At 38.7% G+C, this 17,536-nt stretch overlaps 1 protein-coding gene across 1 annotated transcript; it reads right to left on the bottom strand.

The window, feature by feature from the left end:
- Positions 1–277: 277 nt before the first annotated feature.
- Positions 278–17,333, bottom strand: BZW1 (basic leucine zipper and W2 domains 1). Its single transcript, XM_068544688.1, has 12 exons — positions 17,205–17,333; positions 15,905–15,978; positions 13,635–13,811; positions 10,819–10,913; positions 9,952–10,017; positions 9,190–9,325; positions 8,320–8,429; positions 8,016–8,186; positions 7,415–7,561; positions 6,759–6,897; positions 5,265–5,387; positions 278–4,844 (listed from the first exon to the last, which is right to left on the bottom strand). The coding sequence occupies exons 2-12, from the start codon at positions 15,966–15,968 to the stop codon at positions 4,813–4,815; spliced, it is 1,260 nt and encodes a 419-aa protein (XP_068400789.1). The 5' UTR covers positions 15,969–15,978; positions 17,205–17,333; the 3' UTR covers positions 278–4,812.
- Positions 17,334–17,536: the final 203 nt, after the last annotated feature.

Consider the following 17,536-nt stretch of genomic DNA (forward strand, 5'->3'; position numbering starts at 1 on the left):
AGGGACTTGAAGCCTTCTGGAGCAGGTAGATGGCATTACATTTTACGAAGTGAAACACTGGCATTTTTTGAACATGTATGTGTTTGGATAGGAGTTTGAAGTACATGTGAGCCAAACAAAAGCAAACGTTGTTTGGAGAAAAAAAATTTTTCTGAGGGCACAGGCCTTTTGACGGTATTTTAAACACAAAGGCAAAACAGTAAGGACAAGGACTGAGTGTTAACCAACTCCAGCACTCAAAGGTTATTAGCATACAACAACCAGTGCACGTCATTGCTTTTCTCTTTACATTAATAAGGAGTCTCATGAAATTTTATTCAATTTCAAGGGTACAGACAAGAAGCAAATTTCACAAAGAAATAATGCAGCAATATAATTACTGGCTTGGATGGCTGTACTTGAGGTTGTTCAGAGTGCCAAGAACTATCTGGATTATCGGCTATCCAGTTTTCTCCATTCTTCAGCTTTTTGCCACGTGAGGATCCATTAGTCCTAACTAGAATGGAAATGAGGTGTACTTACAGAGATAATATTTTATTCTCAGGATGCCAGAAAATGTAGAACACCTTTCTGAAGTAATAGAGGCTTCAGTCTGTAAGTGGGTCACTTATTTCCCCAATAGGTTTACCTCTAAGTCAACTTGAAGCACAGCCTTCAGGATTTCAAGCTTAAAAAAATGGTTTAAACTATTTTCATCCTATTTTAAAATGGTTACACTGACTGGAAATTCCCTGAAATGAAACAGCTCAGTTATATTTGATAACTTTGTAGCACCCCAAATTCATTACACACATTTAATGCATAGTTCCCAGACCTGCAGTAATACAACCGTAACCATTCTAATCATATCATAGTTTAATAAGATATTGGTCCCTCTAGGTAAAGTCTACAAAGCAAAGGACTGAGCAGTTGTTGCCACGTCTCCTCTACGGCACTGTAGTAGGCACAAGCAGTTGAGCTTTTACTTTAACTAAGGTTATTAAGAGTTACTAAATCGACAGTGGTAGAGTGAATTTGTAAAGTATCCTCACCATTTTTTCAACTCATTAAGAGGTGAAATGATAATCTTAGAATAAGGATAAAAGGATTGTAGGTGCATTGGAAAATTAAAATGAATGGATTTGATATGGCTGCTAATAGCCCATAGTTAAATAGAAGGAAAAAAAGTGGGGAGGGAAAGAAAGGGAGTTTGGAAGCCTTTCTGATCCATACCAAATTTCATACAATTATGCATAAGATTGTGTTTAGGTACAAATCCACTGCAATTCAAGTTTTTAGACAGAGGCCAATTATAAATTCATTATTTCGAAGTCAAAAGTACTTATCACATCTTCTAGAGCCCACTTAAAGTCTTCTTAAAAACTTATTTCTTAGTAATATTTCAAACCACTAGGTTTCAGTAGGCTGGTGAATAGACATACCCTGTATCAGTACTAGAGGACTAATACTTTACATGAAAAATCACAGCAAGGCAGATTACCAGAATTCTCATAGAAATGCACATTAGCCTATTTTACATGGCACCTGTAAATAGCATCTGAGGAGATTTTTACAAAGATAATTCAGTAGTCTAGGTAATAATGTACACTAGAACTTTGGCATCTATGTTACATTTTAAATCAACCAATAGTTCTATCAGTTCCTGCAAGCAGCCTACTTGAATATGACAGTCGACTCATCAGTAAAATTTCAATGCCATTTATCAATGTGTTATAATGAACAACTTTAATTAAAGTAAGTCATTCACCTAGGATTTTAATTGATTTTTATAGATGAGAAGGAACCTGAATGATTCTATTTATGATACATTTATAAGTCAAGTAAGAATCTGGCAAGACCTCCAAAGCCAATGGGAAATGATTTGTCTGATGCCTATGGTGGAAAGGGTATAAAGCACAGCTGTTAAAAGATGGTGACTGGCAGACAACAAAGTTCTTCTATTTTCTAGTGACCCTGGCAGAAAAAAATACTGCTTCAAGATTTGGACACACATAAAGATACATCTGCCAACGTAAATGTCTATCACTAGGTCCCCTCCCCTTTTAAAAAAGATATATTAGGATATGCATTCTCAAATGGGGGTGGTGTCACCCCCAAGCAGGACCAAAAAAACCCCTTACTCTTTTCATGTATAAAGCAGATATAATATATATACAGCATACTATGATACTAAAATTCATTGGGGGGAATTCCCTGGCGGTCCAGTGGTTAGGACTCCACGCTTTCACTGCCAAGGGCTGGGGTTCAATCCCTGGTTGGGGAACTGAGATTCCCACAAGCTGTGTGGCGTGGCCAAAAAAATTCATTGGGGCACTATTTAAAAAAAAAAAAAAGTTTAAAAGGCTTTGGGGCTGGGGTTGATGAAAAAAAGCTTTAAGAAACACTGAATTAGAAGTCAATCTCTCAGTCACATGCATTTCTTCTCCCCACCATTGCTGTGCTATGTCAAAATACCCTGTGGCATTTTTGGCATTTGGAATTTTCATAAGAACATAATGTCTCTAGGACAATACTCCCAGAATAATTAAGATTAAGAAATTTATCATCAGCTCTAAACACATTTAATTATGGCATCTAAGAGGAGACTTATCCTTAGAAACTGACACCAAGTTAGGAAAATCAATTAACATTTTTCTGATCATAATTACAAGTACAATCTTAACAACTATATTAAGAATTACAGGTTTGAGGTTGGCACTGGCAGCTGAAATTCAAAATTGCCACTTAAAATTCAAAATGAAAATCTGCGAAGTCTTTTTAGATAGCATTCCCTTTCTTTACACTATACTGTCACAGGTTACTTTATCCATTTACTATAATATTGTAGTAAGTAAACACTACTTTGCCATGAAGGAAAAAACTGTGATCAGAGATCATAATGTAGTTCTGGAAGACTATACACTTTCACTATACACAGTATATAATAAGGTGCACTCTGTACTGCAGTAACATGCAATGACTTGGTTGTAGAAACAATGTAGTTTCTGCTGCATCAGAATTCTGTGTAGGTGTTTACAGTTTGGGGGTCATAAGGATGAAAAGAGCAATTATTTAATGCTTACATAGTAGAGATGTCTGAATGCATAACATACAGTTACCAGTAGGCGTTAACATGGAAATACAAAAAAACTAAAAATTAAAAAAGAAGATTAACCTATATAAACCTAAGTGTAAGGATGGACTTTATTTTTTTAAAAAAAGTCTTTTAAGGACTACAAATTACAAAGTAAAAGTAGATCACTATGTAGAAACCTAGTGAATACATTTTGTCTGCGCATGAAAGCTTTATCAGTCATTCATTTAACAATTTCACCCTCTTCGCAACGGTATCAGTTGTAATGCTCTTCTTCATAAGGTTATTATACCTTTATTTCAAACTGTATTACATGTTATTCCCTCAAGATAAACTTTTAAACACCTGATTTTTAGCTCCTAAGAATGGTACCTCTGAAAGGGGCAATTCCCACTCAGTCTCTGGTGGCATTATTCCAAGCTCGTTTCTTTCACCAATCAAAAAAGCTTTCAAAATGTTCACTTTTAACATGAAATCTTTCCACCAAAACGTGTTGCCACATTTTGTTTTCTAATGACTACATATAAAGATGGTTAGCAGCAAGAAAATTAAGATGGAAATGAAAAGGCAGCCATTAAAATAAATGGATCAACTGTACAGAAGAGATATCTGGCTCATGGCAATTTAAAATATTGGCAACTGGGGTAAATTAATAGGCAGATGCTTGAGTCATACATGAATCTGTGAAGAGAATGAAGCTGGCCCAGTATGACCAAGTAGGATAATCATTATCACTGCACTTCATTCTTTGCAACAAATACTCTAAGCCAACAGGAAATATGAGTTATATTTAGAATCCCAATTAGAACATGCTAACCACTTTTCTTTCAACAATTTTCTGGGTTTAGTACAGTCATTTGCTTTACTTATACTGTTTTATGAGTCCTTTCTTACCAATCTAAGTGTATGACAACTGTAAAATACTTTAAATGACAAGGCTTTTCCAAGGTATATTTGAAAATGGCGGTATGAAAAGAATATTCATTTGTTTTGTCTAGAAAGAAGCAAACTGAATGCAGAGGTTTCTCAATGGGTAAAAGCTCAACATTTTTCTTCCCACCACCTCTGCCACATACAGTTTCCCAACACCTCACTTTCAAGTTTGTTCTCCATGGCTTCATTTTAAGGAATGAAAATCAGAGAGCAAACAATTGAGCTCAAGTACATCTGGGGTTAAAAATGCAAGAAAATATTAACATGCAAGCAGTGGTCCAAATACTCAAGATTCATGTTAATGAATCTAATTATTGTATATGAGATTTTCATTGATGAGCAGGGCTTTGGGCATACCAAAATATCACACAAATCACTGCCTTCTGAGACTTTGGATACTTTTACAGTTTAATTTGCAAACAGAATTTTTATAACAAATTATTTTTAACCAAATCATATCTTGAAAACTGTTTATATAGAAAACCCAGGGAAAAAGTGAACTGTTCATTGTGGAAGGCCTTAAATTACATTATTACAGTAGAAAATACAGGAGGTAGAAGATAACTGAAAAGACTAATGCAACATTAGATTCAAATCTATAGCTCCTGTAGCTACTTAAAACATGGTTTTAGAAACTAAATCCAACATTTCCAGTAACCATAGAAACAGTTAAAATAAAATTTGCCATGAAAGCCCTTATATCATGCTTGATATAGGGAGGTAGGAAGATGTAAGAACCAGGACACATGAGACATGACATTTTATCTACAATTCCTGTTTGCTTTACTGAGGGTGTAGTTTCAAATTCAGTCACCTTCTTCAGCTTCAGACTCAGATTCTAGAAAAGGGGAAAAGTGCAGTCAAGCATTACATGGTATCAGAAAGCAAAACTTCCGTTTATAACTTTATTTAAGGAATTTTATTAATAATGCTCTACTCATATGAGGGGATATTAAAAAATGTATTCATTTGTAAATCTCAAAATTCATAAATATTAACTATTCTCAAAATTTTCTAATTTCCTAAGAATGACAGTATTATGGCCAAGCCATCAAAATACCTGAAGTCTAGTTTTCCTCACCTACTTTAAAGTAATAAGTTTTTGCAGGTCTGTCATAAATGAACAAAAATCTGTACTCAGGTACAAAATGGTACCTGAATGAAAGAAGGCAACATGTATGGACATACTCTTGGTCACATTAAAATAAGTTCTCAGGCTTTACCAAAAAAGAAAACCTGCCCAAATGAAAAGACTTACCTTCTTCAGCATTTTTGAGCCACTCTACAAACTTTTTCATTTGCTCAAGGAAGACACTTTTCCCCTTGGCAACATGTGCATCTTTATACCACTTCAGAATGGGTTCTTCACTCAGAACTTCAGCTATAAAGAAGAGAGCAACCTTTACATTCGTGGAGTTTTCATACAGTACTTCTCTAACTAAGGCAGAGTTAGAAACCCCCTATGGCAGCGGTCCTCAACCTTTTTGGCACCAGGGACCGGTTTCATGGAAGACAGATTTTTCCATGGGGGGTGGGGGTGGGAGACATGGTTCAGGCAGTCACGCGAGCGATGGGGAGCGGCAGATGAAGCTTCGCTCGCTCGCCCACTGCTTACCTCCTGCTGTGCGGCCCGGCTCCTGATAGGCCGCAGACCGGTAGTGGTCCGCGGTCTGGGGGTTGGGGACCCCCTGCCCTAAGGTGCAAATGCCTTCATGGCAAAAAAAGATCTTACTGCAAAGCAAATATTTTTGTTGCTTACAAAATAAATCTGTATTCAGAACTCTCTCTTAACTGGTTTCTTCAATGAATTAAAATTTAAAGTAGAAAAGATGAAATGAGAACACTATATTAAGAAACTTTTTATCAACTTGTGGCCAATGTATGAACCTACAAACAGGAAATCAACCTTATGAAACCAGTGATTCCCTCAACTGAAGGCAGTTTTATCCCTTGGGGACATCGGACAATGTTTACAGACATTCTTGGTTGTTACACTGGGGAGAGGTGCTTCTGGCACCTGTTGGGCTGATGCCAGGGATACTGTTAAACACTCTACAGTGCACAGGACAGTCACCTACAAAATAGTTATCTGGCCCAAGACAGTAGTACCAAGGTTGAGAAATCTTGTGATAAATGATCAGAGATATTTGATAGATAATTCTTTAATTTTTTTTTTTTTTTAGGTGTGAAAATGGTACTGTGATTTTTAAAAGTCCATGTGTTTTATAGATAAAATTAAAAGTAAATTACTAACTTTTCCAGAATTAAATGAAGATTTCTAAGATTTATTTCTAAACAATCTGAGTGGAGGAAGGGGAGGTATAGATACTTCAAAGAAACCTAACCACAAGTTGATAATCACTGAAGCACAGGGTACTTGGAGTTCATTACCCTATCCTTTAAAACAAACAAACAAACAAAACCTGGGGATGCAGGTATGCAGGTAGACCTCTAAGTTTAAAATATGGGACGCAACAAAATCATCTGTCTGGGGAAGAGGACTGGGGGAGTATAGGAGGCAAAGTTTGAGGCCTCATCAAGAAGGCTTTAGATTTTAACTTGTTAATAAGCTTTAGAGATGTTTTAAAGATAATGCACTCAAAAGTAACTAATTAAATCAGGGACAACTCAGTCCAGTGATTAGAGTAAAATATTTTAGGGTGCTGATGTTCAGAGAACTACTCATTAGAATTATTTTGAGTTTTCTAGGATATTTGTCAAATGTATTCACAAAATTCAAAATTTAAATTACCTTTATAAAAAAGCACCACTATTTTCTGGAAGGCTTTCATGAAATGAATGTTGTCATAGCAATACTCCTGAATCTTCAGTAACAGAGTCAGCTCAGACTGACCTTGAGTTGTAAAGGCAGCAAGTAGAGGGCTGTATTGCTTTTAAAGGGAAGGGAGAAAAGATTTAGTCATTTAGTACAATGACCATCTATTATAAATTCTTAAGACATAACATAACTCATCTTTTATAATCACTGTGAATTATATTCTATTTAGTGGAAGTTAAAAAAAAAAGAGTGAAGCAGAAAAATTAAGCATTTAAATCAAAAAAGCAATACTACGCCAAGGATTCCAGATAATTGTGAATACAATGTTAATATTTTAAAGGGAAAAAAAAGAATCCTCCTGTTTTCCAATATTCTCTCAGAAGCAAAGACCAAATTACAGGTTTAATCTACTTTTAAACATGTATTTCTTTTTAACCTGTGAGCCAAAGAAAGCCCAAATCAGACTTTTTAAAAGGTTATCATCAATAGTTAATATGTTATTTGTCTACTTACCGGTGGTTTATCCCCAGAAAGCACAGGATGTGATAAATACTTTTAGAAAAGTACACTGACAGTTCACTTATCCCCACTTACAAGAATAATGTTTTATCAAGGCACAGTTCTAATACCTTCAAGTGCTTGATGGCTTGCTCTGCTACAAGCTCCTCTTTTTTGTTCCATTCCACAGTGCTCATTACACTGGACCATATTATTCCGATGACAACTGGTTCTGGGATGTTGTTTTTTTTCATCTCCTCCTTGACATACAAAATTATCTGCAAAAGAACCCAAATTTAGTACAGAAATAAGTTTGATATGTAGATACTACACACATGAAACTTAGACCTTTCACAAAAGCATAAACACCTTTCCACGCCACTAGCAATGACCAGGAGACCACATATAATCACAGAACTTTTAGAACGAGAAGGTATGGACTTCTAGTTCAAACCCTGTATTACACATAGGCAAACTACCTAGGAAAAGACCAAGATGGAAACAGAAGGTCTGTCTATTGGCTTGCACCTTACAAAAATCCCCAAGTGTTATGATTTCTGGGTACCCATAAGGCAATGAATATGAAAAAGATTGAGGCAAAGCCCCAGCATAACATTCTATAGCTATTATTAAAACTCACTGGTGAAATACTTTAAAGTTTCTCAAATGAGTAAAAATGTTCTTTGCCAGAAACTTAGCCATATAAAGATAGTTTAAATAAGAATATCTCACATCCTTAAATGGATCACCACGGGACATCTGTTCTTGAAGTTCTTTCTGGAGTTCCTTACGAGCTCCTATGGTTTGCTGATTCCGAACATACTCTGAAAGTTCTTTCAAGCCTGCCTCAGTAAAATACTTTGTGAAGTGTTCAACGCTTTGTTTATTGGCAGGAAAAAGTTCCTGAAAGGAGAATTTAATCTGGTTAAATGGTCTTCAAATCAGATTAAGAAAAACTTTTCCTCTTTTCACAGATTAAAAATGGGAAAGTTGCCTATTAAGCTTTCAAGACTGTGAAGAATGAAAAGTTACAAACCATCAGTCTGTTATCCATGCTCACTTTCCGAAGACTTGCAGCTACTGCATTGATATCTTTTTCATTTATCCATGATTTAAAGAGCTTTACAGCAAAAGCTGCTGAAACCCCTGCAGAAAAACAGAGCTTACTTAACAGAAGTACCTTCCTGGATTTCAATGACTATCTCCCATTTCCTCCCTCTGAGGTTCCACCACACAGGATTATTCACTTTATCCCCAAGCTTACCCCTGAACTTCCCTCTGCCACTGCTTACCACTGCACTCCAATTTCTCTACTCTACCATTTGCTAGTTGTGTACTGTTAGTCAAGTTAATCTGTTTTCTGATGTGTAAAATGACAGTAACAATTCTTACACTTGACAGGGTTGTTGTGAGAATAAAAATAAGGCATGTTAAATAACTCAGTACTCTAAGCAATAAAAAAAAAAGTTAGCTTTTAAATTACTGTACAGAATAATTTAACTATGGAAATCACAAAAGGGAACTTATTTTCTTTTTCAGCTTGCCATTTTCCCCATTTTCTCTATTCAAGATGTTCCCAAGTTTCCCAGTTGGGATTAATCTCTCTCTGGGTTTCCACAGCATTTCTAGTTTTACTTTACAATCAATCACATTTTGTCTAGACCCTGGATATTTGCTGTATGTCTAAAGAAAGTCGTTAAGCCTAAATGCCAAAGGTATACATTAAATAACTAATGAGTTGAAATGAACCAATTAAATTTAAGGATACTAGTTTAAAAACTAAGACTATCACACAAGTCAAATCTACATAAACTATATCTTAACTTTCGTATCAGTTCATCTTTCAGGCTCTTATCTACCCCACCCTCAGCCAACTAAAGATCATCCTTTACTAAAGGTTGATTACCTTCTTTAACCAAATTCTCATTATAAAGGCTATTAAGAATGGATGCGTTAAGTGTTCCATTAGCCAGAAGAACACCAGTCAACATAGCCAGCTTGTTCCTCTCCGACTCTGAAAAACCCTTTAAGAACAGCAGCAGCTATAAAAGTAAATAGTTAAGGGTTAAATGAGCAAATGCATTATATAAATAGAAGCAGTAAAGCATATTATATTGGTTAAAATTGTGGGCTCTGGGGCCTAACCATCCAAGTTTGTATCTTGGTTATAATACTCACTAGCTGAGTGATCTTGGGCAAGATACTTAACCTCTGTCTCAGTCTTCTCATATGTAAATGTGGGTAATAAAACTTGTTTCACAGGGCTTTTGAGAATATTAAATGAGTTAATAATTAAGACAGTGTCTCATATTCATTAAATGTTGCTATTAACCTTACCAAATTTTCTGTGCACCTATATGTAGAATATCTAAGACTCAGAGAGCAAGTATGTTAAATTTCTCTTTATCAATGTGTTTAGCTCTGATCTGCTACTCTCTGTCTTCTAAACAAACCCCACTTGGATTTTAACCCCTTTGCCACTTGTTTGGATATAGAGCTAAGAAACAGTGTACAGCAAATTACAAAATGATATACCCCCAAACTTCATTTCAAAGACAGCCTACCTAAATATCTAAAATTATCTCAAATCAGTGGCAGAATTAGGATTTAACATTCCCTTCTTTGACCCCAACCTTTTGTTTTCCACAAAGCATATTGCTGGTCATACCTTTTTAACTTCATCTTCAAAACCTTTCTCCAGGTATTTGTAGCGCCTGATTAACTTGTTAAAAACCTGTAAGAATAGTAAAGGAACTGAATGATAACCTCATACGTAAAAATGTCAGATTCCCAAAAGATCTAAGTCAGGGCAACTAAGACCTCTCCACATTATCTCCAGAATAGCAAAGAAGTGAACGTTTCATCAGATGTTTAAACCAGCTTGGGAAGCCTGTCAATTCCCAAATCCTACAATATACCAATACTGTTAACACTTTAACCGCCACCCTGCAATAGATTTTATTGCCAAATATCAAAGCATGGACTAATTATTGCTCAAATACAAGTCATTTACCCATTTGTAGGATTTTAACAAAATAGGATCATAAAATATAGTTCTACTTTCCTAATGACATAGACAACAATCCCTAGGTTAGATGCATTTTAATTCTTTGCTTACAGTAACACAAGCATGACTATGTATGCAACTTTCAAATGAGATTTTGACTGATAAAGAAGCTAATCTGCCTATAACTCATTCACCTTTAAAAAGCTATATGCAGAATAATTTAGTGATGAAAATCACGACAGGGAACTGATTTTCCTTTTTCAGCTTGACTTTTTTCCCTAAAAAATGGATTAATTTTAGAGGGACAAATAGGAAAAGGAGAGCTGATTCAATTTTTTTCTATTTTGTTTTCCTCAGCACATTTTTAAGTTCCTAAACGATCACACTGCACACCCAGAACACCTCTAAACCTTCAGCTCAGATTCCTTCAACCTGCTACCAGCAGTCTCTTAAAAAAGCAGACTATTCCTTAAACATTGGTTAGATGGATAACAGCTAACTGAAATAATTATGTAAAGTTTAATTTACCTGAGCAAATGCTTGCATGGTCTCTAGGTCTTCTTGTGCTGCGAACACACAGACATCTGTACGCATCATGTCATCTGCCAGTGTACCACCTGGGGCTAAGGTATATTTTACAAAAAATTTGCAATGGCCTTCATTTAAAATTAGTAATTATTTCAATCCTACTTTCCTTTAAACTTTAACTTTTTATTTTTATGTTTCAGGTGTACAACATTATAGTTCAACATCTATATATACTAGTCAATCTTATTTTCTGTAAGGATTCTCATTATAAAATAAACTGATTGGGCTTCCCTGGTGGCGCGGTGGTTGAGAATCTGCCTGCCAATGCAGGGGACGCGGGTTCGAGCCCTGGTCTGGGAAGATCCCACATGCCGTGGAGCAACTGGGCCCGTGAGCCACAATTACTGAGCCTGCGCATCTGGAGCCTGTGCTCCGCAACAGGAGAGGCCGCGATAGTGAGAGGCCCGCGCACCGTGATGAAGAGTGGCCCCCGCTTGCCACAACTAGAGAAAGCCCTCGCACAGAAACGAAGACCCAACACAGCCATAAAATAAAAAATAAATAAATAAATTAATTTAAAAAAAAAAAAAACTGATAAAAATTCTGAGATGATTTGAAAGCAAAGTCAATTTCTCAGTAGGAACATGGCTGGTTGGTTCAATATGTGTGAACAAAGTGAAAACAATTTACTGCAATAAATAAAATAACCCTCTTCAGCAACCCAGTGAAACTCACTCACTGCATTAATTCAGCAGTGCCAAATCTGTCACTCAAGTGGAGATGTTCAGAGCTGGTTCTGACTTTCCATACAGAAAACCTTCCATAAACTTCCAAAGAGGCTGGGCTATAAAAACCTGCAACTTAGAGACTTTATCTTTTAGATACGTTTGTAAGTATTTATGGATAAAATGATGTCTGATGTACACTTTAAAATACAGGGGAGGGGAGATGAAGTCGGTGGGGTAATAGATGAAGTAAGATCGTTAAAAATTGCTGAAGTTGGGTAGCAGATCCTTAGTTTATTACACTATTCTCTCCAGGATATGTTTGAAAATCTCCTTATTAAAAATGATCCTTTAAAAAGAATTCTAAAAAGCGGCTTACTGATAGCAGTATTATGAATAGAAAATAGGTATGTTTCCCATTTCTTACTACAAATGATACAATAAAAGAGATATTCATCTGACTAGGCATTAGAACATATGAACATTTAAGTTCCCGTTCCACCACTGAGCAATTGTTTGATCGCATGCAAGCTACTGAAGCCTCTCTAAGCCTCCATCCTGCATGTATACAAGTAGAGTTCTGATTCTATCAGCTTGGCCGAGGTTCAATACACTGTTACTGTGAAAACATTTTGGAATACTTTTAAGAGCCATGGAAATGAAATTACCAGTATCCTTTGAAAATATATAACTAAGTAGCACATTCTATTAAGATAGTCTGAGCTGTTGAGGGTGGAGGCAGGAGTAAATCAGCAGGGCTATGGATAGAAATATAATGTGAGCACATAATGTAACTTTGAATCTTCTAGTAGCCATATTAAAAATAAAAGGTGAGGGGCTTCCCTGGTGGCGCAGTGGTTAAGAATCCGCCTGCCAATGCAGGGGACATAGGTTCAAGCCCTGGGCCGGGAAGATCCCACATGCCACGGACCAACTAAGCCCATGTGCCACAACTACTGAGCCTGTGCTCTAGAGCCCGCAGGCCACAACTACTGAGCCCCCAAGCCACAACTACTGAAGCCCACGCGCCTAGAGCCCGTGCTCTGCAACAAGAGAAGCCACCGCAATAAGAAGCCTGCGCACCGCAACGAAGAGTAGACCCTGCTCGCCGCAACTAGAGAAAGCCCGTGCACAGCAACGAAGACCCAACGCAGCCAAAAATAAATAAATAAATTTTAAAAAATAAATAAATAAAAGGTGAAATTATTTTGATATACTTTAACCCAACACATCAAAAATACTGATTTTAACATTTCAGTATTCAAAATATTAGAGATATCTTACATTCTTTTTAGCATTGTCTTTAAAATCCAATGTGTATTTTACATTTTCAGTACCTCTGAATTTGTATTAGTCACATTCTAAGTGATTGATAACCACAAGTGGCTAGTGGCTAATACATAGGAGAGTGCAGGATTAGAGTCTTCAGGTACAGAGTTGTCCTGAATTGGTTCCAGGACCGCCGTGGATACCAGAATCTGCAGATGCTCAAGTCCCTTATATGAAAGGGCATAGTATTTACATATAACCTACGCATATCCTTATGTATACTTTAAACAGTCTCTAGGTTACTTATAAAACAGAATACCATGTAAATGCTACATAGTTACTGGAGTATGGGAAATGCAAGTTTTGCTTTTTGGAACATTCTGGACAATCCCCCACCACCACTCCGGGGAATATTTTTGATCCACAGTTGGCTGAATCCATGGATGCGGAACCCTCGGATACGAGGGTTAAATTTATAAAGTATTTGGTAAGACAGAACAAGAGATAGGGATTTCTTCATTAACTGAGAGTGTACAAACACAGGTTGGAAAAATCACTGATGGAAGACATTGTTGGGACTTACATGTCAGACAAATCTTCCCCAAATGTTATGGTTCTGTAATGGATTTCAAATATAAAGCTAGACAGAGCAAGGCAATTGGCAAATTTACTATAATTTGAGAAGAAAAAAAAGGGAAAATCCTAAGGGGGTTAAAAAAAAAAAAAAAGCCACCCTGATTTGATAGGTTTGTCAAATAGTTCATATTCTGGATTCTACACAATCCCCATACAATACACTTCCCACAAGACCCAGACACTTACCCAGCATTCCACCGGCCACCAGAATGTCAAAGAGTGTTTCTGCATATCGGCGGTAATCAAGTTTTGCTCCAGAAGCATCAAGAAACTTTGCTACTGCTTCCAAATCAGTACCAGTTTCAGTTAAGCCTTGAATAATGCAGTCTTGAAACTGAGTAGGGTCAAACCTCTCTTTTTCATCTGGGGGAAAACCCCAAAACATTTAGTTTTAAAAGGCTTACTCAAATGCCATGAAACCACAACCTTATGAAGCTATAACTACTGAATAAGTTAACCACATTCATCACAATTTTATTTATTTCAATAGCTGGAAAAAACAAACACTACCTAGATTACCCAAGACCTGCAACACAAGCAAACACAACAGGAGACTAAACACACGTGCTTTGCAAGTTGCACCTCTACAAGTGCAAGGCAGGACTGCCTATCATAAGAAGTGTGTGGCTTTTCTCCCACTATTTTTTCACACAAGTCTCCTAAGTGAGCTAAGTGAGCTGGTGTGTTCCTACTGCCAGGTTACAATTTCCACCTGGAATACTCTTCCATTGCCTCTGAGCTTTTCTGAAATTTAGGATATCTTCTATACCTCAGGTAAACTTCATTCCTGAGTGAAAGGGAGCTCTTGATTTTCTTTAAAAGTGCCCATAACACTTTCTACTTAAAAAAAAAAAAAAAAATCACTCATTTAATACTTATTAAGGTCATCTTTAGAAAGTACATTTACTGAGTATCCAATACATGACATGTAGCAGTTATGAGTAAGGGCTCTGGATTCAAACTGCCTGATTCAAATCGAGATCACCGCTTAACTGTCTGAATTTGAGCAATTGGCCCCATTCTTCATGTCTGAATTTCCCTATGGTAAAATGGTGATTAAGAGTAGGACCTATCTCATAAAGTTGTTGTGAATATTAAATGACATAAATAAAAAATAAAGCACTCTAAAAAGTGCCTTGGGTACATACCTAGCCTTTACTGTGCTGCTGTCACACACTCCAGGGTAGGGTTTGATTTCCCTATCTAGGTTAGATGATATCTTAATTTCTACACAGCACTAGGGTGACCAACTCTTCCCTGTTTGCCTAGGACTTTTTTGTTTTTACAACTGAAAGGATCCGTGTCGTGGGAACTCTATTCAGTCCCAGGCAAACTGGGATGGTTGTTCACCATACCCAGGACCCAGTCATCAAGAACTAGGAGGCCATGAGTGATCTCAATCTGGAACTGGGGAAGTGACACCTCTTCCTGGTACTAACAACAATAATAAAACTACTTGATACTATATTTACACAAAGGCGGTATCAGTAATCCACATAACTTGAGAATACAGAGTTTTCCATTACTGCAGAATTGCTCTGGTTCCCAACTTCTATGCCTCCTGAGAAAATTTACTGGCTTAAATCTAAATGAATCTGCAAAGACTAGAATCCAATTACTCCTTGGTCTCCCTGCTGTAAGGGGGCAGGCTACAATCAGAGATCATAAAAGATTCTGTAATATATATTTCAAAGTGTCTGCCACTCAGGATAGAAAAACACAATTTATAATGAGTAGCCTACCCAGTTCTCTATTTCCTAAAAGTTTCCTGTAAAATAAGGTCAATATGTGCTTTTGAGCAACAACACTGAAAAGTGTAGGGGTAAAATATTAAACCCAATACAAAATATATCTGAGACCACATCTCATTTAACTGTGTGTCACTAGTGCAGTGCCTTGCTTCAGAATTCAATATTCATCGAAGTACCTGATAATACACAGAAGTAGTTAATATAATTCTCGTAGTTTTCTTACTAAGTCTGTGAGGGAATAGTTTCAAAAGACACTGCAATGTGAACTCTGTTCCATAATTAACTTCCATGGGTTAAAGTCTGATTTTTCTCCCACAAGTGTTCACAAAGTTTGGGTGAAACTAGTAGTCACATTAGGAGCTCTCCTTTTATAAATTAACCTTTTCCCTCAAGCAAAAGTTTCCTTAAATGAAATTTAGCTAGTGAAAATGCAGCCCATACTTTTTTTTTTTAGAGGCACTTTATCTGTACAACAAAAACATCATTCACTAGCCTGCTTAGATACATATATGTTGATACCAAAAGTCTTAAAGGTAGTAGAAATGTTAAGGGTATATCTGAAATGGCAGTGAACTAGAAATTCAAGTTCCTTTCGGTACTTTCTCTTTAGGTTTTAATGGAAAGCAATAGCTTGCCAGAGGAACCAAGACATAAAAGTAACTTTGGAAGTCTGAAGAGAGATATTATCAAAATATAAATATTTACCTCTTTTTCTGGTTTTAAAACGCTGGCCTGATAGCGTTGGCTTTTGCTGCTTTTGATTATTCATAAAAGACACCCTAGGGGGGGGAAAATAAGGCCTTAAAAATATCAGTGCCATAACATCCATTTTAAAAACAAAGCATCAAACCCTGGCCTAGTCACATGTAAACCACATAGGACATACACTTCCAGCCTAGCAAGAGACCTGAGGCACGCACACAGAATTACCTTTGCTTGAATTAAACTTAAGTTCAAAACCTGCATTTCTCCCTACACAAAACCCTTTAAAGATGAAATGTGAAGCACACTTTTAAATGACTTTTCAGCGCCACAGCGACTAGTGGCAAATCACCCACCATAAACAGAGTTTAGTCTCTTCCTCTTTAAATTCGCCCACATCTTCCACCACTCTGAGCACCACAGAGAACTCACAGAGATGACCACCACAGTCAGGAGGTATCCAAAATATGCATGTCAACTTAAAGACGCTATCAGAGGGCGAATCCCTTCATCCGAGGGGCCAGGTTATGAGAAGCATTACCCTCCTCTGAAGTCGTGCCCGTGACCGCAGCGTCCGCTCGCACCACTCCACCCTGAGAAAGGGGCTGAGAGCCGGCCTAGTCTCCTCCGCCCCATACCTTACAATACAAGCCGCCTCCCTGGGCACGTGTCTCCCCATCCAACCCTTCCCGTGCCTCCCGCCCAGCAACGGATAACCCACTCCCGCCCAGGACCCCCTTGGGCACGGCGGGTAGCCGGAGGGGCTGCTCCTCGCCCTCAGCCCCCTCTCTACTGACCCCGTTGTTGGCGGTGGCGGCCGCTGCAGCGAGCGGACCACAGGCGCCGAGGCGCTTCGCGCCTGGGGCCCAGCCGCCCCGTACATTCGCCCTCCCTCCCGCGAAAGCAGCGGCGGCGGAGGCGGCCGCAGTGGTGGTGGCTGCTCCTCCGCCCCGCCCGCCGAAACCCCCCACGCGTACATCACCCAACAGAGGCCGCGGCCGCTTTGTTACCCAGGCCGGACAGGGCCGCAGGGGGACCTGCCCAGCCCACTGCCTCCGCCTGTGGCGCCGCGGGGCACACTCGGGCCCCACGTTCCGGCCCGGGCAGCCGCCCCTCGGCCTCCCTGCTGAAGCAGCGGCCCCGACCTCTGAATCCCGGCGCCGGATCTGATCCGGCCTCATGCGGCGGCCTCCTCCCGGGCCCATCCAAACCGGGCCGCACAGGACCTGCCGCCTCCCTCATCCTCTGCCCAGCGACTACGGGCCGCAACCTCGGCCCGAGACGAGCGGGCCCCGCGCCTCACCGAATTTAAGGCGAAGAGAAAAGAGCCAGAAATCCCAGAGGTGGCGGCAACTGCAGCGGTGTCCCCTCTACGACCGGAACTAACGAGAGGAGGGGAGGAGGAGGGAAGAGGTGCTACCCCCGCCCCGGCCGGTCTCCTATCGCGAGATTTCTTCCTCTGCTGTTCGGCCCGCCCGTCCCTGATGGCCGCTTCGGGGCGTGGGGTGGGAAAGGAGGCAAAGGAAGCGAAGAGGATTTTCAAAGATTCTTTATTCCTCTATTGGATTCCAGATTTCCCGGACACTTAGCCTAGACTAGCCCATCGTTCTTCCATCGCCGTGTCCTCCGGTCTCT

This window comes from Eschrichtius robustus, chromosome 5 (genome assembly GCF_028021215.1).
Source record: "Eschrichtius robustus isolate mEscRob2 chromosome 5, mEscRob2.pri, whole genome shotgun sequence".
Classification (NCBI taxonomy): domain Eukaryota; kingdom Metazoa; phylum Chordata; class Mammalia; order Artiodactyla; family Eschrichtiidae; genus Eschrichtius; species Eschrichtius robustus.

Bases quoted from the DNA above. Each gene is read 5' to 3' on its own strand.
- BZW1 (XM_068544688.1), bottom strand. From the start codon at position 15,968: ATGAATAATCAAAAGCAGCAAAAGCCAACGCTATCAGGCCAGCGTTTT. The intron at 8,430-9,189 runs GTAATCAACCTT...GTTTTTCTGCAG, and splicing joins TGAGAATTTGGTTAAAGAAG to GGGTTTCAGCAGCTTTTGCT. The intron at 5,388-6,758 runs GTAATTTAAATT...TCTTCTTTATAG, and splicing joins AGTGGTGCTTTTTTATAAAG to CTGAAGTTCTGAGTGAAGAA.